This window comes from Sebastes fasciatus, chromosome 11, assembly GCF_043250625.1.
Source record: "Sebastes fasciatus isolate fSebFas1 chromosome 11, fSebFas1.pri, whole genome shotgun sequence".
NCBI lineage: Eukaryota > Metazoa > Chordata > Actinopteri > Perciformes > Sebastidae > Sebastes > Sebastes fasciatus.
The window spans coordinates 31,890,572-31,911,878 of NC_133805.1; the positions used below are offsets into that span (position 1 = coordinate 31,890,572).

Here is a 21,307-nt window from a genome sequence, read left to right on the forward strand (position 1 = left end):
TAATGTGCTGCTGAAAAATAGTCCCAAAAAATTCCCCTACTGAGGGCCCAGGTGTTTTTGAAAATGAATCAGCTTTTTATAAAAACAAAAAAAAATTAAACTATTTATAAATTTATTTGAGCAATCTTAAAGATTTACTTCTTCAGTATGAAGCAATGGGCTTGGACCAGAGTGCCACAGACAGGCTAGGGAAGTCAGAAAGTATTGAGAGACGGGCTAATATTGCTCGTTTTGGTCTTTTCAGAGGATTTGTTGACAACAAATCCTTTAAGTACTAAGAAGAAGCCACAGTGATGGCTGAACAATGCTGCCAGATTGGGAGTCATTAAAGTATTTTTGGCAAACTCGTCAGGCCTGAAGCTTTTATTATGTAGCATGACAAGCTATACTGCTCAGCTCATTCAGACCGGTTACGGTATTTTCCTCTGCTAACACCTTGTGCATCTATGAACACAGCTTTTATGTTGTAATTGAAACCACAATAACTGAAAGAATGAATATATCTTAAAATCCACTGTAGTTAATGGCTCTACAACACTTATAATACGACAAAGACATTTTTGATAACACTACTTAAAGGGGCTGTTTGTAACTTCTTACACGTATAAATCATTGCGGGTCAGTGTCTCATGCGCGCTCACGTGTGGCTACGCTGTTCAGACTCAGACTCCAACACAAACTACACGGAAGCACCAAAACCTCTTGGTTGAATTCAGTGAAGCCCGTCTGTTAAACAGTGTTGGCCGCGGTCGGAGGACGCGGGGGGAGACCGTAGCTTTGGTCTCCAGGGTCGGAGTCTCTGCTCCTAAGCTCCTCTGCCTGCTTGCCTTCACTCACACACCGCGCTTGTTCTCAGTCTTTTGCTCCACTCTTACGTGCATGCACGCACACTCCACACTGCAGGAGAGTTAGTTTAGCTCTGAGAATATCTAGTGAATGTACAGTGGACGTTTGTGCAGAAATAAATGCTGCTGCTCCTCCAGACCAACAGAGGTTTCCCGTGTCTTGTGAAGTGGTGCACTGTAAACAATTACTGTTAATTTACAGCAGGAATTCAACAGTATTAACCTGTTATTGCTAAAAACAGTGCTTTACTGTTAATACAAAAGAAATCCTGTTAAATTACGCTCATAGGCCGTTTTTTAACTGAACTCTAATACATTCTTAAAAACATCACTTTACTGCTGATCAACTGTCTAAAGTATCATCAGTAACAGTTTCATGCAGTATTTTTTTTAATTCTGGGTTCTGATCTGTACATTGCTTGTACATTGTACATGATTGTAAAATCAGTGAATTAGCTTTATTGTTCTTCACTCACATGTTATGGTTTGCATTCTGAGCTTGTAGCCATGGCAGACAGACATTTTGGGAAAAGTGTCAACAAGTCTATTATAGCCTTTTTCCTAACAAGTGCCTTTAATTGTATTTAGTGTGACTATTTCTATGTCTGTAACCTGCTAAGTCTATTCATCTAGGCACAAAATAATGTTTATTAAAATGTTTTGTAAAAAATACAACCTAAATAGTGCATTAAAACAAATCAGTAAGATAATGTAAAAGAAAGGTGAAAAACAGCTATATAATGTATCTTTTAACAGTAAATTAACTGTAAAATACTGTTAAATTAATAAAAGAAAACCAGTTCAAACTGTATTTTTCATTAACAGTACAAAGCTGTAAATTTCAGCGACAGTATAATAATGTTAATTTTACAGTAACATAAAGGCAATCCTGCTGCCAGTTCTTTACTGTTATTTTAATGGGAAATTCTTAACAGTGTGGGGCTCCGCAGCAAGAAACGTTATTGTCTCCGACCAAAACTCCGGTGTCTCCCCTGTTCCCTCCGGCCGCGGTCGGGAGGCTGAAGCAGGAAAAGCCAACACTAGGATCAGCATTGATTCATGGAGAGACCTTCGTCTGGTCAGCTAACATTACTGCCAAGCAGCTGAAATATAGAGCGATATTGTGGTTTTAGCTGACGTTTGTCGCCTCACTGTTTTGAGCGATGCTCGTTCATCTCACCAGGTCTATGTAGAGCGAGCACAAGCCCAAGCAACAGGACGCTGACTTTCATTGACTTAACGGCCACAGGTGTCGCTGTTAACAAGACATTTCTGATTCTTACAAACAGTCCCTTTAATTATTACTGATAGCATAACATTAGAAGTTGGTGAACACGTTATATTCCAACTGTTTCTGTGTATCTGCTCTGGGGTGTAACCTATATATAGCAGCACACGTCTCCTGTTGTCTTTCCATTTCTGCGTGTCGAAATTGCATGAAAGCTGCTTTTCCAGCTAATAAAAAGGCTCATTAATCTCACACAGTATCCTCCTTGTTTTTTTGGAGACTAATGACAGTGTGATCAATGCTTTAATTAATTTGGACCACAGAGGCGAGTTTCCTTTGGGATTTCTCTCCTTTGGGCTCGTTCTCATCCAGTTTGTGATGCTTTATTAGAGCCATTTGGAGCGCTGATGTAGTATTCCCCATCTACTCTGAATGATGTTGTTCTGATCTTGTCTCTGCATATTTCTTCTGTCTCTCTCTTTCTGATCCGCTTATTTTGTGTCATTTATCCTTACATTTTCTATGATTCCCTCATCTTTTTCCTCTAATTGCAAATCTTGTTTTCTTGTCTCCTCACTCTCCTTCATGTTATTTTTTTCTTACTCTTCGACGCCTCCTGTTTCTTGGTGCCCTTTGGTTTTTCATTTGGAGTTTTTAATATCTTTTCCCCCCCTCTGTCTTCTTTCTCTGCTGTAGACCAGTCTGGTTCAGTGGGTTCAGGTCAACCTTTAGTCAATGCCATCAGGACTGACTCGGCTCTGATTGGAGGTACTGAACCTTTTCACTGTATTTCACTGTAACTGGAACAAGAGCACCAGAATCTTTAGTTTTTGGTACGCTTCTGACAATCATATTTTTTTGATTTTCATCAATCAAATATTCATATTTAATTTATTTGTTTGGTGCATTTTTCAACAAAGTGACAAAGATTAAAGGTTACACATCACCTTTTACTGGGGTGAACAACGTTGTGGACAGATGTTGAGCTCTGAGAAAGAGTAAAGTGGTGTGCCAGGCAAGAGCCCATTTAAAACTAATTTAAAACTTTGTTGCTCTGCCAGCACAGATTGATTCAAAGTGAGGACTGAAAAGGTTCAATCTATAATCGTGTAGATAGAAAAGGTGAGATCCAGAGAAAAGTCATTTAAAACTGTGCATTAAACTGGCCTGACTCTGTCTCGGTGCGCAAAGGGCAGCTCACCTAATTAAACCCATGCAGGAATTACTTGCTGATGGGAAAACTTTGTTGCTGTTATCTTTAAAAAAAAAGAAGCATGGTCTCTTTATAATGTAATGTAGTATTAAATTGATTTCAGTGATATTTTGGAATTCCAATTAAATGAAAGCTTCTCTCATATTCCCAAATGTGCTCAACAGAGCAGAAGAGCCCGATAGATTCAAAAGATTTAAACTGGTGTCTGATGTACTTGAAAGTTAGATTAGCAAGATAATCGAAACATTAGGAAATTAAATGGTAGTATAATTGGAGAAAAATGGGCAGAATTTTGCTCCGACTTCAGAGTAGTTTGAAACATTCATGTGTATTGAAATTTGAAACGATTATCTGATATTTCAGCCTATTAGATCTTGAAATTTCCTCTACCTTGCAGGTGTCATAGCAGTGGTGATCTTTGTGATAGTGAGCGGCCTAGCGATAACTGCCAGATTCCTCTACCGGAGGAAAGAGACGTATCGAAACCAGGAAGTGAAGGGGGTCAAACAGGAGGACAGCCAAGATTTCCCTTTCAACAACCAGACTGACTCCCAGAACGTCTCCACTGAAAACCCTAAGGAGTATTTCATTTAACTGGAGGTCTGATAAACAGACAGGGGAGTCCTTACACGCCCCAGGACTTTACGCTGCACTCAGAGCCAGTCGGAGACTTTGCAGGCAGATGTGGCTCAAAAGCATGTCGGCAGGCAAAAAAGAACAATTGACACAGTTTTGTCTTTCTGTTGCTCTACTGTAAATTGTGAATATACTGATACAAACAGGCAACAGTGTTGGACTTATGAGGTGTTGATATTCTTGTTTCAATTGTAAGTATTCAAAAAATGTAAATGTTGAATTAATGTCTTTGTAACAATTTCTTGGCTAATGTCACTTTGTCATATTGAAATGTTGGAAATAATGGAGGTATCCGTATTTTCATGGTGTATGGGTATGGAAAATGTGAAGCTAGGCCCTTTTGTGGTTGGGTTTTCCTTAAAGAGAGATTGGCAGGATGTTGTTTTATATCCCCTGGAAGTTCAGTCATCATGACGTTTGGTTGCGATCATATGATCTCGCCCACTTTTTACAAGGTCACCCACTAACCCTCAAGGGATATTTTACGATGTCAACCTTCCAGCAATGTTTTTCTTTCAACCATCCCTCCCACTTACTTGCAACTTTTAATCCCTCTCTTTGAAGGTTTAAGCTTTGTAAGATCTTTGGTGGAAAAATAACTTCAGTAAATATTAAAGTAAATGTACTTCAGTGAGGAAGATTTTTTCTCACCGTGTTACAAAAGTGATTCCAAATGTACAAGCTTAGTCATGGATCTACTGGGCTTTAAAGTTATAATCCTTAAACTGGATATAATCAGTATTTTTTAGAATAATGTATCAAATGACAATGTGAAACGGTGTGACAATGTGAAAGGAGTCCCTCATAGTGATGAACCTACAGAGAATTATCACCCGAATCTGCAGCTCCACTCATCTTTACAGAGTTTTATAGTGAGTTTCAGCTCATTGTTCAGCTGTCTGGGCTGCAACTTTACAGTTTTGGCTCACTCTCGTAGCAGCAGGCAGCTGTTTTTAGCAAAAAAGTTCTAATAACTCACAGCACACTACCTGCTCAGCACCAAACAGCAAACAGAAACAGTAAGCTGGTGAGCCTAGTTGAGCATTTAGCAGCTAAAGAGACAGATATTTCCCTCAGGAGTTGGTAGAGACCAAAAACAGAGCAAAAAGAGAGTGAGTTGACTTGACATGCATGTGGACACAAACACGTCTCCAAATGAATGATAATGTTGCTTCGTAACTGCTGGATGTGTAAATAAGCAACTGTTTGCTAACAAGTTGGCAGTTACAACTTAAAAAGGTGATGATATCAGTTATTGCATGTTGACGATTTCAGTTCTGTTCATTTGGCAACACCCATGGTTTGGGGCTATTTCCCCGTCGAGCAGGTCAGAAATACAACAGAGCAAATGGGGTATCTGTTTACAGTGCAGCCAAACAAACTCACGTTGTAGGATAGCATAGACAATTTGAATCTAGGGTGGGAACGGCAGACTCTGCCACTTACAATGACACTACTATATGTAAATGTAAATACATCTAAAGGCTATTGCTGAACAGACGTCTCCTAAAAATGACGTTCCTATACAACAAAACTGCATTTTGAACTACGTTTTGAGGGAAGCGTATTTTGCCACGGATTCCGTTTGTTTTTGACAGTCCACATAGAGTTGAGGTAAAAAAAAAAACACCATACTTCAACCCAGGAGACCACTGTCTGTGTGCCATGTCAACATTCACTTATTTTAATTTATGTCTGTAGTTTAACAACACAACAAACGTAGTGATTTTAAGCCAAACCAGGTTTTTTTTTTACTAAACCTATTTGTTGGGTTTTGTCTGTTTCAATTTAGGACATTAATTACGTGTTTAAAACTGCAACCGTAATCCGGGGGAAAAAATATGTTTCCCTCGAAACGTAATTGAGAGTGCAGTTAAGTTGTATGGGATCTCAATTATATAGCGCTTTTCTAGTCTTCTGACCACCCAAAGCGCTTTACACTACATGTCAACATTCACCCATTCACACACACACATTCATACTCTGATGGCAGAGGCTGCCATGCAAGGTGGATCTAATCTGATCTAATCTAAAAACTCATTCACACACCGATTGCACAGCCTTCTGGAGCAATTTGGGGTCTTGCTCAAGGACACTTCGACATGTGACTGGAGGAGCCTGGGATCGAGCCGCCAACCTTCAGATTGATGAATGTGTGGCCCGGGCCCAACAGCCAATGGCAAGGCCTCACCTTTAGATACCAGTTAAATTTAACTATATAGTGGATTTTACTAGAAGCCGACAACGCCACCTAGGAAATAACTTAGAGCCTAAGACTCTGAAAGACTCAGGTTCTTCTAAAATCAAGGGAGCAGAGTTAAAAACCAGACAGAAGTCTAAAGTCAAATTAAAACCAGATTTATTACAATTTAAATAACATGGATGCTACTAAATGAATGATTAATTTAAAGGCTAAAAGGAGTAAAAGTGCTGTTAGCAGCAAGGTTAAAACCCTATAAAAAGTCCAATCCAGTGGTCCAGTCCAGTCCAATCCAGCTCTCTAACAGCCCTGACACACAGGGAACGTCAGGAGCGCGTGGCGGCTGCATTACCTGTGGTTTTTTATTCCGGCGTCCGTGTGAACAGGTTAGAGCAGCCACACTGCCCGCGTGAGACACGCGTCTCAGCTGCGTCTCTTCTAGAGAATAGAGGGAGCCTATTTTTGACGCGTGCCTCGTGCGTTTCACAGCAGCAACAGACAGTGAAAGTGATCTATTGAGTGAAAGTGATCTATTGACTGTATATTAACATCATATCAGCTACATTACTACAGTTTACATGTCTAGACATCTGTAGAATGTGTCATGGACAATGAAGGTGATCTATTGACTGTTTATTGACATCATACCAGCAAGATTACTACAGTTTTCGATGTCTATCTGTAGAATGTGTTACGATGATGAAAAAAAAGTAAAGACTTATTTTTAAATCAACACTTCCTGCTTTCATTTCAAAATAAAAGCCCTCAAGCATTTTTTTCTGTAGACAGAATTCCTTCATTTGTTAACAGAAGGCTTTTATTCTGAAATATGTGCCAGACAGTGTTGTAGAACATGCAGTGACTTGAAGAGCTCCATGAATGAATATAGTACGGAGTTTTAATTGTGGATAATTACTATTATTTACCACACGTTTCTTAACCTTTCTCTGTCTAAAATAAATCTAAATAATATTTATAATGAAAAGAAATGGCCTTTAAAAGGCAAACTCCTGTAGAAAGAAAGGACTGATAGCAGCAGCTGCAGCAGCAGAAACGCAGCAGACACACAGCTGAAATGCAGCTGGTGTGCCGACACGTGAATCACGCCGCCACGCAGCCGCCACGCAGCCGCCACGCAGCCGCCACGCAGCCGCCACGCAGCTGCCACGCAGCCGCCACGCAGCCGCCACGCTGCCGCCACGCAGCCGCCACGCGCTCCTGATGTTCTTGGTGTTTCCGAGGTTTAATCCAGTCCAATCCAGCGGCTCCTCCCGTATCCGCATCTTGGTTTCTCCCGTACTCCTACCATGCTGTCTGCCCGTCTCGCCCATCCCGAAATGGTTTTCCTGGGCGGCAGAAGACCAACTGCCGACTCAGGCCTGAGTAATTCTGCGTTGGTGGAAACGGTCTGCTGTATGTAGTCCCACCGCAACTCGCTGGTCACTGGGCTGGTAGGTGGTGGTAGTCGTCAGGAGAGCTGTTCTGCCCCTGGACTGCCGCTCCCTCCTTTTCTCCTCTCCGTCTGTGTCACATCTCACTGATTGCATGCGGCTTCGCCACACCAGTTGCTCATCCCGTGATCAGTTTCCTTGATCGGAGGTGTGGCTGTCCAAGGGTCAGAGCTCAGTTCATGAAATCTCAAATAAAAACACACTTCATTCCATGTATTAAAAGCAACCCAAACAATTAAAAGGTAGGTGAACCTACAACACAACAACTCAGGTAACAAACATACAGGGATAAAACATACAAAATAGAATCAAAACAAACCAAATTCCCCCCAAAAAATAAAGCATGCACGAAGGCATTTTTGACCCTGTCACAAACGACCTGCTCTAACTCTGAGCTACAGCCGGAGACAGGGTTGTGCTGAAAATCCAATCATACAATATTATCAAAAATTTGTTTTAATCCAATGAAAATCTCAAGGAATATAACATAAGCAGCTTTGAATTTAAACAGCAGTGAATTAAGATTTAGCTTGAAGCTGGCAAGGAGAGGCCTCTGAGAAAAATGAGAGAACGTCCGTCAACAAGAAAGCTGTGACATCAGTGAACCACTAACCTTTACCCCCCCACACACACAAACCTCACCACAAACAGTTTCACTAAAACTGGACATCTGAAGCTACAAAGGTTTATCTAAAACATATCATTATGTAATGTAGCCTGAGAAATGCTTTTTGAAACAAAGATGTCAAACTGTTCCTCCCACATAAAACTCCAGCACCAGAGTGTGACTTCTTCCCTTCTCATGGTTCAAACCATTCTAACAATTTTGTTCTATTAAAACTGAGCTCCTAGTCTGTAGTCTGAATTCATTTATGAGAACTTTTGTATGCAGATGACTGGGTGAATGTTTGTTGTAGTGAAGGTTTGAAATATTTGAGCCATAATCAGTGTAGTGGTGGACTGACACTGCCAATCAGTTTATTCTTATACCCCTTCTTTCTTTTCTAAACATAGTGACATTAGCAGGAAACTATTGCATCCATGAACCGTGATCATCTCTAGACTATCACACATGTGGTTCCCTCAAACGCCTTTACTTTCGCTCTCTTTCTACTCCCACTTAAAAGTTTCCTCCTCCCTGCTGCATGCCTCCTGCTGGGAGCTTCCTCTCCCAGCTCTCCAAATGTCTCTGAAGAGTAAAGCTTTTAACACCGACAGCAGCGCAGACTCTATAACACTGTGGCTGTCTTTCACTGCACGCAGAGACAGTTAATGTGTTTTTGAAACGCTAATCTGCTCGGGGCTGACAGGTGGATTCTGGCTCGATGGAAATGCAGAGAGATGATCAGAGTGAGACAGAAAGATAATCTGAGAGACGGTGTCAAGCGGACATGAATATAATGAAAACAGCCTGATATTAACTCTTGAAAATGAAGCAAATCCCCCCCATGTGTTGATTCAACTCATGTGTAAAGAGCGCCGCAGATAGAGGGAGGATGAGAAGCAGAAAGAGGATTGACAGCAGCTGTTTCTGAAACACACATACCACCGTCTCTCTGCAGGACCCCAGAGTACAGATGGGATTTTAATGACAAAAGTCACTGAAACTTCAAAGTGGATCTTTAAACTTAATCTGGGTGTATTTTTATTTTTTCACCCAACAACAAGTCAACAACTGATGAAAGGCATTATGTTTCTGTCACACACGCCAGTGTTGTGTATCTCTGCTGCACCAATTCTGCAGCATAACTCTAGAGTCAATGATGAGTAAAACTGTAGAAGTAACCATGCCTGCACAGATAACCGTAGGGTGACCAGGTGTCCCTCTTTACGAGGGACTGCACAGCATTTTTAACCCTTGTCCCACGTCCCACATATTGAGACGATGTCCCACATTTTCATTGGCTCGAGTTTTAAAAAGTCAAACCACTGCAGGACAGACGCTTTTTTTTAAATCTGGCTTTTGTCCAATGGCTGTGGAGAAAGCAAGAAAGGCTGTCATCACGGAGCTGTGTTTGCTGTCAAACTGAGCACACGTGGGTAAAGTGCAGGTTAACATTTCACAGTCTTTGCTACGCTATGCCCAACGGAGAAAATTGCGAGTCACCGCAAAGTCACAAGCTATGCGGATTTAGGCGGAAAATAATAGAAACTACCACAAAGAAAAGGAAGAGCTGCTACAACAAAGACTGCAAGACTAGAAGTATTTATAAGCCGGTGGAAGGCGATTCTCAGAGGTTTTTGTGAAATTTTCATTTTTCAATTTCACAACATGAAGTGACACAGTTCATGTGAGTGTCACAAGAAACATGCGGCTCAAAAAGACATGTGCCGTTCTATGGATGCATTCGGGCAAAGCATAGAGATGTTACGAGATAAGGGGCAGAATTGAAATGTTTCTTATCTAAGTTAGATAAGACATCATATCAAAATTGTAGACTACCTCTCAGCCTTGGTAACGTGTCCCACATTGTCCCACACAAACATTACTCTTTGGCCCACAATTGGTTTGCTGGGATCTGGTCACCCTAGATAACAGTGCAGCTGGGTCAGCAAATTTCTACCCTACTAAGGAGATCCTCAGATAACTAAAAAATGTTTAAAAGTATGCCATTTAAAAAATCATGTTTCAATTTTGAAAAACACATAAATGATTTATTGGTTTATCTTGATAGGGCATAGTATCAAAATTGACCAGATCTTACCATGACGCTAAAAAGAAAGAGGAACATTTGGCAGCCAGCGAGCAGACCTTTAGTTGTGAATTTTTTGTCTCAGTCCAGTGTTCTGTCAAACCATACACAAAAACGGTGTCCAAACAGCTGAATATTTGGACTTGCGAATTTTCACCTGTACACCTAAAATAATTTTGGACATAACATTTCATCAATCAGGTTTTGCTGATGGTGTTTTTTTTTTTTATTATCGCAATGTTTGTAGTTAAGCTGAATTGTTCTCAGTCTAACTATAATAATGTAATGGTACTTAGTATTGGTGATTGATTGGCGAATAACTGTGATGTCAGAGTTTGAGTGACATGCCATGAAAAAAAGAAGAAAACAAACTATATCCAGAAGATTTTAATCATAATTCTGGTTGTTTGGTTACAGAAAAAATCCTGTTTGATGAAAATAAAAGGTTTCTTTTTTCAGACTGGTGTGATTTGATTTTAATTTGTTGGATTCTAACCTTAAAGTATACATGCAAGATAAATACACATTAAAAGGTTAAATACTACTACTACTAATGATACATTTAATTTATGTAGCGCTTTTCAAAAAACTCAAAGACACTTCACACAGCTAAAATGATCATAAACAAGAACATCATAAATACACAACATTAATCACACATTAAAAGCGGATCTAAAATGGTGAGTTTTGATTAGTGATTTGACTGTGGACAGGTTGGTGCAGTCTCTGATGTGTTTGGGGAGTGAGTTCCAGAGGGAGGGGGCAGCCATGGCGAAGGCTATGTCATCCCAGGTCTGGTGCTTGGTTCTGAGAGGTTGAGAAAGGAGGTTGGCATCAGAAGAGTGGAGGGGGTGGGAAGGAGTGTGGTGGTGGAGCAGGTCTGTGAGGTAGGAGGGAGCCTAGTTATGGAGGGCTTTGTGAGTGAGGATGCATTGTGGGACTGAGAGCCAGTGGAGGTTCTGGAGGACAGAGGTGATGCGATCACGGAGCCGGGAATGGGTGAGCAGACGGGCAGCAGAGTTCTGGATGTACTGGAGTTTATTGAGGACTTAAGATGGTGAGCCGTAAAGAATGCTGTTGCAGTAATCAATTCTGGATTTGATGAAAGCGTGGATCAGAGTTTCGGCATCAAAAAAGGAGAGTGATTGGTGGAGATGAGCAATGTTTTTAAGGTGGAAAAAAGCAGTCCTGGTGATGTGGTTGACGTGGTGTTCGAAGGAGAGGTGGTTGTCAGAAATCACTCCAAGGTTGCGGATGTGAGGGGAGGGGGACAGAGTGGAGTTGTCGATGTTGAGGCAGAAGTTGTGAGTGGTTATGGTGAGTGGTTTTGGGCCGATGACCATCATGTCTGATTTATCACAGCTGAGTTTGAGGAAGATGGTTTCCATCAATGATTTAATTTCAGTGTGGCAGTTGAAAAGAAAGATTTTGTAGAAATGTAGAGCTAGATGTCATCGGCGTAGCAGTGGAACTGAAGGCCAATGGCGGGTTTATGATGTTACCAAGGGGAACCAGATAGAGGATGAACAGAAGGGGACCAAGCACCGAGCCCTGGGGGACACCTTGGGACAGAGGAGAGGGAGAGGAGGTGTAGTTGTTGATGTTGATAAATTGTTGTCGATTTCTAAGATATGACTAGAGCCAGGAGAGGGCGGTGTTTGTGATGTTGAGGGAGAATTCAAGGCGGGAGAGATGAATGTTGTGGTTGATGGTGTCGAAAGCTGCAGTGAGGTCGAGGAGGATGAGAATGTTGAGGTGACCAGAGTCTAAGGAGAAGAGGAGGTTGTTGGTTACGTGGGGGGCTGTTTCTGTTCTGTGTTGTGAGCGGAAACCAGATTAAAATGGTTCATACGGGTCGTTGTCGATGAGCTGGGTTTTGAGTTGAGAGGCAACAGTCAGACATATATAACAACTCAAAAACAACTATTTCCCCACATCCATAGTAGATTCACGCAGTTTGCTGCCAAAATCTGACTGATATTGTATTAAGTTTTGTTGTTGAATAAAATCATAATTGTTTGAGAAAAACAAAAACTGAAATACCAAACAAGCTCTTGTTTCTGCGTGAAGCTGGCACACAGCAATCATTTGCCCCTCAGCTGTGAGTATAATTAACTTGCACTTATCTGCTTATTGTTGCTCCCTGCCAGTTTATGACATTTCTGATGGCTGTTAACATTCTGCAGACCACAGATGAGGGAAATATGTAAAGCTGTGAAGCATCCAGGAGCAGAAGATATCAAAGTGATTCTCTGTGAAGAGCCACTTAGCCTCTCTGCCTGTTTAAACACTCAAGATGCCCGAGATGATTCAGCTGCCAGAGATCAGTGATCCCTGTTTGATTCGTTTAAATCTCCTCTTAGTGGTTGTGATCAGAGACCAGATGTGAAGCTGATTTGCTTTCGATTCTTTGATATCACTGATGATGCCAAACATTATAAGAATCAATGAATCTACAACGTAGTGTGATGAAATATTCCCTGTCATCTGTTGGCAGTTAATACAGTCACTGCATTTGATTGGGATGATAAATACCAATAGGATCCATCTCTTTAACTCTGCTGTCAGCCTATAAACTTCAAGATTGTTGAGTTGTGAAGCTTGAATATGACACATCAGCTCTGCCACAATGGATGCTGGTCCCTCCACAACTTTGATTTTTACTGCTGAATCTGAGCGGTCCAGGCCACCACCCTGGAAGGATCTTGGAGGTTTATCATTATTTGTCTAGAGACATGTGTCTACATGTTGTAAATCAGTGTCTTAATCCATTATGCATGCATTGTAGTTCTACAACTACAAACATACTTATTTACAGGAAGAGTTGCCTCAGTGGACAGAGTCTGAGAGTTTGGTTCCACCATTTGTGCTCCTATAGTTTCACCCTTCATGGAGAACATGGAGAACTTGTCAGCATGAATTCAGTTGCAATTGACTCCAATTGTGACATGTCTTTCAAAAACATTGCCTGCAAGACAAGAACATCCATATCAAAACCCTGGATTATGTTAAATTCAAAATGTACATGTACAATTACATCTTATGCCAATGTTTTTTAAAATTCCCACTTTCTGTAATATGTGTGCATGGAAACTATGGCACAGTATGTTAAGGTTAGAGAATGATTGTGGTTACATTTAATAAAAGTCAAACATTAATTGCAGGTCTGTGACATAACTTCCACCCTTCTACATGAAAGTCAGGCGATCTTGTCCTCCACACCGATACGTTCTGCTTCACCACATAAAAGGTACAGAAATCCCCGCATTGGCATTCAATTTGGCACTGGATGTGATCGTGAAGTGACGGGGCTCCGCAGAGAGAAACGTTATCGTCTCTGACCAAAACTCCGGTGTCTCCCCTGTTCCCCGCGGTCGGGAGGCTGAGGCAGGAAAAGCCAACACTAGGATCAGCATTGATTCATGGTGAGACCTTCGTCTGGTCAGCTAACATTACTGCCAAGCAGGTGAAATATAGAGTGATATCGTAGTTTTAGCTGACGTGTGTCGCCTCAATGTTTTGAGCGACGCTCGTTCATGTCTATGTAGAGCGAGCACAAGCATGAGCAACAGGGTGCTGACTTTCGTTGTCTTAACGGCCACAGGTGTCGATGTTAACAAGCAATTCTGATACTTACAAACAGTCCCTTTAATTTTGGTTTTGTTGGTAGGTCTTTTGTGTTTGCTCTCCCTCTCTCCCCTCTCTGTCTTTTGCTCAGGTTATTCAGTGTGCCTCGCTGTTTCGCCAGCTTCCGTGTCTTCGGTGACTGAGTTTTTTCCATGTGCTTAGCCTTCGTGTCTGTTCTCTCCTCCCTGGTGATTCCTCCATGAGTCAGCCAGCTCCCTGCCTCCACTGCCTGCGTTCTTTTTGGTTGGAAAATAAACTCTTTTAATTTTTCATTTACCTATGTCCATCTCTGCTTTGGGGTCCCAACCAAACCAAAACATCGCAATTAGTATACTTCTTTTCAACTTAAAATAAAAGAGTATGCTTTCAATTTACTTTTTATGTACTGTACTTATCTGAGATATATTTAACAAAATTATACTTGGCTTATACTGACAAGTATACAGGAAAGTCCAAGTATACTTGTTTTAGGCTTACTTTTTGATATAGTATCCTAATTTATTAGAGTGTGTGAGAGTTTGTAAATGTATGTTTTGATATGAATTTACTTAAATTCATAAATAATTTTCTACGTTTTTGCATTCTCCGTTCACTGTGGACGCATGCAAAAAAAACTAATTTAATTTATTTATTTCAATCTCATCACAAAACATCAACTCAAATTGCAAAAGGAGCAAGTCTCTTTATGTAATACATACATCATTTGTTAAGTACTACAAGTTTAAGAAAACTTTTAGTATTAGTAGTTTACTGAGAGTATACTTTAAAGTGTACTAAAATTAAATTCAGACTAAAAAGTGTGCTACAAGTATATAACTATTAAACTAACACTATACCTTTAAGTTCACTTGTAATATATTTCACTTCATAGTATAATTGCAGTAGAAAATACAACTTAGATGCAAACTAGTTGTGTAAGTTTATTATTCTTAGACTTAAAGTACACTTAAAAGTATACTTTTATAAACTAAAATGTGTGCCAATTTATTCCCAAGAAGTATTGAAGTAGTACACTACTAGTATATTGATATTAGTATACTTACTACATAAAGTATACTTGGGAAATATACTTGAACTTTACTTCAGTTTACCAGATAAAATAAACTTGAAGTATACCATTTTTTCGTAAGGGACTGCCTTGTACCATCAAGTAATTTATGTTTGACACTCTTCAGTTCATTGACAAAGCCAGCATAGACCTCAACTGATTTACTCAATTCCTATTTCTTTAAGAGCAGCTCTAACTTCAATCTGCCAATAATGCAAAGCAATAAACAGCTGTGCTGATGCTTAGTGGTAATGAGGCAGAGAAAAGACGACCTGCAGTCATTCCTCTGCCACTCTTTTCCTTCTTATATATATTCCCTCCATCTAATCCTGATCTCCTCTTCTCCTCTCCGGATGATGAAGATGTTGATGTTGTCTAGTTGGAGGAAGTCAATCCCCTCATCAGCAAACCCTCACAGAGGAACCCAGAGGACTGTGTCATACTCACTCATAGCTGTGCATTCACACGTTTCATTTATGAAGCATAAAATGTAAAAAAAAATGAGGGGTAATTTAAAGATTAAGATCTGCTGTTACTTTATTCATTTAGAAGAAACTCAATGCATTATATGCATATAGCAGAATGACTCCACACAGTGACACCGAAGTCATTTTAAATAGCCAACATTTATCGCTGGTGCTGTAATAATTCTGATGAATAATGTGCTGTATCAAACATTTCCCCTTTAAAAGCAATTTAAAGATTAAGATCATGCTTTCTTAAATATGTTTGAAGGGAAATTAACAGAATAAATGGTTAATTCCAACACCGGCGCACAGACAGGGCTTTTGTTGGAATATGGGTTAATGTTCATGTGAGGTTAAAAGTTTCATTTTCTTTAAAATCATCTTTATTTTACAATCTATCCACAGCAACTTCTTTAATTTGGAGAGCACAAACATTTCGTGTAACTCATCATCCTCTTTTTGCTATTGCTTTGAGATTATTCCTGTTGCAGTATTTCCACCTGTTACATAAACATGGCAGATATGTAAGCAGTAACAAAAGACATCAAATGTTGACTTCAGTGAAGTAGTTGAGGCTCTAAAGCAACAGAACTATTATCATTTCAGGATAATTGCTGTGTGGTTACACAGTTGTCTTAATATCATATTATTTGTGATTTACAAGTGGGAACACTGTGTGCATCTAATGGTCCCCTCTAGAATAATAATTGAATTTGCTGCAAAGTCGAGACAGGAGGAGTCAAGCTTTATAAATAAACAATTCCTCAAACATTTTAATTACTAAAGCATGCAGTGAAAGGCTGATTTAGCTGGATGATTAAGTCCTACTGTGCTGTCCTGCATGCTGTAATTGGGCTGTATTATTACATGTGGCGAATGCTGATATTTGGCAAACCAGTTTCCCAAACTCGCTGATTCTAAAAGACACTCAGACTGGATCTATTTCAGTCATCAAGAGGGTTAAGGTGACATTTACCAAAGCTTAAAGACTTCTTTAGAGCTACTGCTCCTTGTGTAGGCACCAAACAATGACAGGGTTGTTAGAGGTGAGCTAGCAGGATGTATACTGCATGTGCAAAATACCAGGGACACCAGCTCTTTTTATTACATGGACTGATAACATCAATTGCAGTAAAAGTTATTTCGTCGTATCGATTTCTCCATTAAATCCAAACTTATCTCAAAGAAGAAGATGTCAACAGAAGCAGCCCTGGAGAAGGAGTTTTAGGCTTTGAGATGATTGATAGATGGATGCAACTTAATATTTGTTTTAACGCCAATAATGTCTTTAATGCATTAACGCAACTTACGATTTTTAGGTCGTAGCAGGCTCAGTTTTAAAGTCAGAGTGAAAACTTGTATCATATGAAACTAGAAAACCTGAAGAACCCATTGGTACCAACCATGTCATACTAGTCGGGAAGGACGTTAAATAACGCTCCAAACTTACGCTACATTTTGGCGAGGAAAAACGGTCATCGCCATTTTCAAAGGGGTCCCTTGACCTCTGACCTCAAGATATGTGAATGAAAATGGGTTCTATGGGTACCCACGAGTCCCCCCTTTACACACATATATATATATATATATATATATATATATATATATAGTATATATATACTGGAAAAACAAAGTTCAGAAACTTGTGTTTGATGGATTATTTCTCTGTTGTTACAATGCTAATTGGCATTGTATTTTACATCGTTGGAAAGCCTGTTTATTTACCTTCGCAATGATGTCCAACTTGTAAGGATCATGCATTTGTGGGATGAGCAGCACAGCTGATTATGTGGGTAGCGCCCAAGAAAAATTTGCCAAAATGCTCCGTCAATGGTAAACAGTGTATACTCCTGTTGGTATTGACTCTTGTTTTGAGTTGTTTGGTGGATTGGATGATTGAACTCTCTATCAGTAACAAGGAACAAACAAGACATATTGGCAATTTTACACTTCATTCATTTAATACACCGTCAGGAGCCGCAGTAGCGGTGGTAGATCCATACGCAGCCACAACAGCCTGGCACCTCCTCCTCATGCTGGTCACCAACCTGGTCACATGTTGCTGTGGGATGGCGTTCCATTCCTCAACCAGGATTCGTTGCAGGTCAGCCAACGTGGTTGTGTTGGTCACTCTAACACGTACAGCACGCCCAAGTTGATTCCACAAGTGTTCAATTGGGTTGAGGTCTAGACTCTTGGCAGGCCGTTAAATTCTCTCTACTCCCACATTGTGGAGGTAGTCTGTGATAACCCTGGCTCTGTCGGGGCGAGCGTTGTCATCTTGGCGGTTGAAGTTAGGTCCCAGATTGTGGAGATATGGGATCGCCACTGGCTGCAGAATCTCATCCCGATATTTCCCTGCATTGAGATGGCCTTCAATGATGACAAGCCTTGTTTTGCCAGTGAGGGAGATGCCACCCCACACCATGACACTGCCCCCACCAAAAGCTGTTACTCGATCGGTGCAACAATCAGCATAGCATTCTCCACGTCGTCTCCATACTTTGACCCTGCCATCCAACTTTCGCAGACAGAACCTGGACTCATCACTGAACATGACATTCCCCCACATGTTCAGGTTCCATTGTCTGTGCTGTCGACACCAGCGCAAACGGGCCTGACGGTGAAGGGCAGTCATTGCAGGCTTCCTGGTAGCCTTATGAGAATACACTGTTTACCATTGGCAGAGCATTTTGGCAAATTTTTCCTGGGCGCTACCACATAATCAGCTGTGCTGCTCATCCCACAAATGCATGATCCTTACAAGTTGGACATCATTGTGAAGGTAAATAAACAGGCTTTCAGAAACGATGTAAAATACAATGCCAATTAGCATTGTAACAACAGAGAAATATTCGACCAAACACAAGTTTCCAAACCTTTTTTCCACAGTTTATATGTATATGTATACGTATATATACACATACATATATATATATATATATATATATATATTATTATTTATTTTTTATTTATTTTTTCTCTGTAAAGTCAGTGTAGACTAGTGGAGTGATACAACTTCCATTTTTATTTTTTAAGTTTGGGGATGTCCTCCCTTCTGCCCTTTTCATGCATGTCGGTGCACATACAGCGATCTAAACCAACACATTCACACTCCCAACTCATCAAATACAGCATCTTGGTCAGTGGCCCTATGCTTCAAACTATGACCTTCTACTTACCCCTCTAGTGTCAGTTTTGCATGGGTCAATCTCCGCTCATTACATGCATGCACTGCCTTTTCAAAATAAACTTCCATCTTCACAGGAAACAACTTGGTTAGGTTTAAGAAAAGATCACGGTTTGGGTTAAAAATAAGTATGTTTGTTACGTACGCTACATTACGTATGCAACATAAGTACGATACCTTGTAACATAAAGTTACGCAACATTAACACTTGTTTCACATGGGACACACCGGTCTCCTGGGTTAAAGTCCTGTGTTTATTTTACCCATCTATCCACCCTGACCTCCTCATTACGTATCCTTTACTCCATATACATACAACATCATAGTTCGAGATTTAGGGCTACTGCCCAAGCTGCTGTATTTAACGTCTTGGGAGTGAAAATGGGCTGATCTAAACATCTGATTTCTAAGAGACCAGTTGTGATTGCAGGAGATGGGATACACATTGTGGTCTCTCGTTTAAAAGAAATGCACAAAGATACAAAAGGTACAACAAATTAAATGTACTTCTGCCTTTGCTAAGTGTCATTACTCTCAAGACCGCAAGATGTCACTTGGTAGTCCTACACAGCCTACATTTCAAATAAATTAATTCTAATTGTGTTTTACTGGGTGCACATGGTTTCAAATTGAGAGAAATTCCCAATTTCACCATGATTAATTATCAATCATTTTAGGGATATTTAAAGAAAATTGGGAAATGTGGTTACATTACATAAAGTTTTACCGCCTGGTTTAAGTGTTGACTGAATGATCAATACTGTAATTTTTTCTGGTAAGGACAAAAAAAAAAAGAAAACTGAAAAATGCAGGGTTGGCCAAGATGCCGCAAGTTTTCCTGCCAACCGGTCAGATGGTGGTATGACCAATGAGATCATACAGGAAGGACTTGTTGCAACAGTTGTGGATAATGGTCCACTTACTGGCTTTGTCCAAAGCAAAATCCACTGATGGAAACCGTGAGAGAGTTGAAAGCTCCAGGAAAAGCAAGTATATGATGTCAAAATCATTCAAAATCATTTCCCCCTTGAAAAATCAGCAGCATCATGTTGCTGGTTTTGGATTTAACTGTTCTCATGGTTTTTGATGGAGATGGGGACACTGGTGTGGGTGAAGGGGGTGTCATTAGCAACAGTAGAGTAACTGAAGAGTTTCTCTCTGCTTCGACTTGTAACCCTCTATGTTTTGTCGTGGCTCTCTGCTTGAGGGAATAGATCTCTTCTCTCATAGCAGGCTACTGGTAATTATCCCGCCCACCTACAGTGTATAATCTGAGCGGCTGTGGAGATGTCTCTCACTGCGGAGGGTTGAATTCAATCAGATGAGTAATTAGATGGCAGAGTTTGTCCTGCTAATTATCAGCCCACCTACAGCATGTAAGAGAATCAGTCAACTAGTACTCCTCATTTCTCTTATCCAACAAATGATCTAACATTCACCTCATTCCATTCATGTGTGGGCTTCTTAATTCAGAATATCTCCTAGATTTGGTACCTGCCTCGACTGAACAGCTCATTTAAATCTATTAACTTTGAAGACTGATGTCTGTGACCCTGACAATATAAGTTAAGTACTAATAGAGTGCTGCATGAATGAGTCCTAAAACCCGAAAATGAGTTAGCATTTTAGCACTTCCAGTTCGCTCGTCTGGAAGTCAATGGGTTTTTAGAATGGGTTTTTAGTTAGATGCCTGAAATAAGGTCTGTGGTTAACACAAGCTGAAGAGGTTTTAATGTTTTGTTCTACAATACAAAATACATCCTCAAATACCCCACTCCTGAATTTTGAAGCTTCTATGCATTTTAAAAAAGGCGGTTGATAACAAGTGGCTAAATGAGAGGGACCACTGGCAAGCTGTACAGTCACCATACCTCATCATTCCACTTTTGAATGTTTAGCTGTAAAACTCACAGGCTCCACACCCATCATCCTTGTCACCATCTACAGACCACCAAAGCCCTCTGCCCTCTTTCTCACGGAACTTTCACCATTACTAACATCTGTGTGTGCCATGTCCCCTACTGGCGACCTTTTGGGTGACTTCAACATCCATATTGACGACCCTTCCAGTGGTCTTACCAATGCTTTCACCTCACTCCTTGAATGTCTTGATATCACACAATATGTCAATTTCCCAACCCATAACAAAGGTCACATACTTGATTTATTCTGTTGCACTGGTATCATCCCTCATAACCTTACTGATGCTGACCTCCACATCTCTGACCACAAAAATTTGAGGTTTATGCCCCCCTATCTAAAATAAAAGATCAACGGACCATCTCCTTCAGAAACATTAAACACATCAACCCCACAGATCTCATCACCCTTATTAACTCCTCCTCTAGGCCTCCCCCATCCTCCTCCCCTGCTGAACTGGTGAGTCACTACAATAACTGTCTCTCCTCATCCCTGGATACCCTGGCCCCCCCTGAAAACCTGCACACCCACACCGCTCCATGGTACACCGCTAACCTCCGCCATCTTAAAACAACCGGTCGTCGACTTGAGCGGCTGTGCAAATAGACTGGACTTAAAGTGCACATCCAACAATACACAGAACAATTACACCTCTACAAGAACACTCTCTCCACCGCCAAATCCTCCTACTACTCCAACCTCATCAGTACCGATAACACCAGAACCCTCTTTTCAACAGTCAACCACCTTCTTCAGCCTCTTAGAACCCTCCCCCCAAATATCTCCACT

The 21,307-nt window shown here is 40.6% G+C and overlaps 1 protein-coding gene across 2 annotated transcripts in view; it reads left to right on the forward strand.

Annotated features, from left to right (window-relative positions):
- LOC141777743 (contactin-associated protein-like 4) overlaps window positions 1-5,602 on the forward strand; it is a 149,309-nt gene extending 143,707 nt beyond the window's left edge. Inside the window, exons 23-24 of one of the 2 annotated variants that reach the window (XM_074652264.1) lie at window positions 2,770-2,841; window positions 3,684-5,602. In XM_074652264.1, the coding sequence (XP_074508365.1) occupies window positions 2,770-2,841; window positions 3,684-3,880 (269 nt within the window). In that variant the 3' untranslated portion in view covers window positions 3,881-5,602. The remainder of the gene's footprint in view (window positions 1-2,769; window positions 2,842-3,683) is intronic. The other variant, XM_074652265.1, reaches the window with a different exon arrangement.
- Window positions 5,603-21,307: the final 15,705 nt, after the last annotated feature.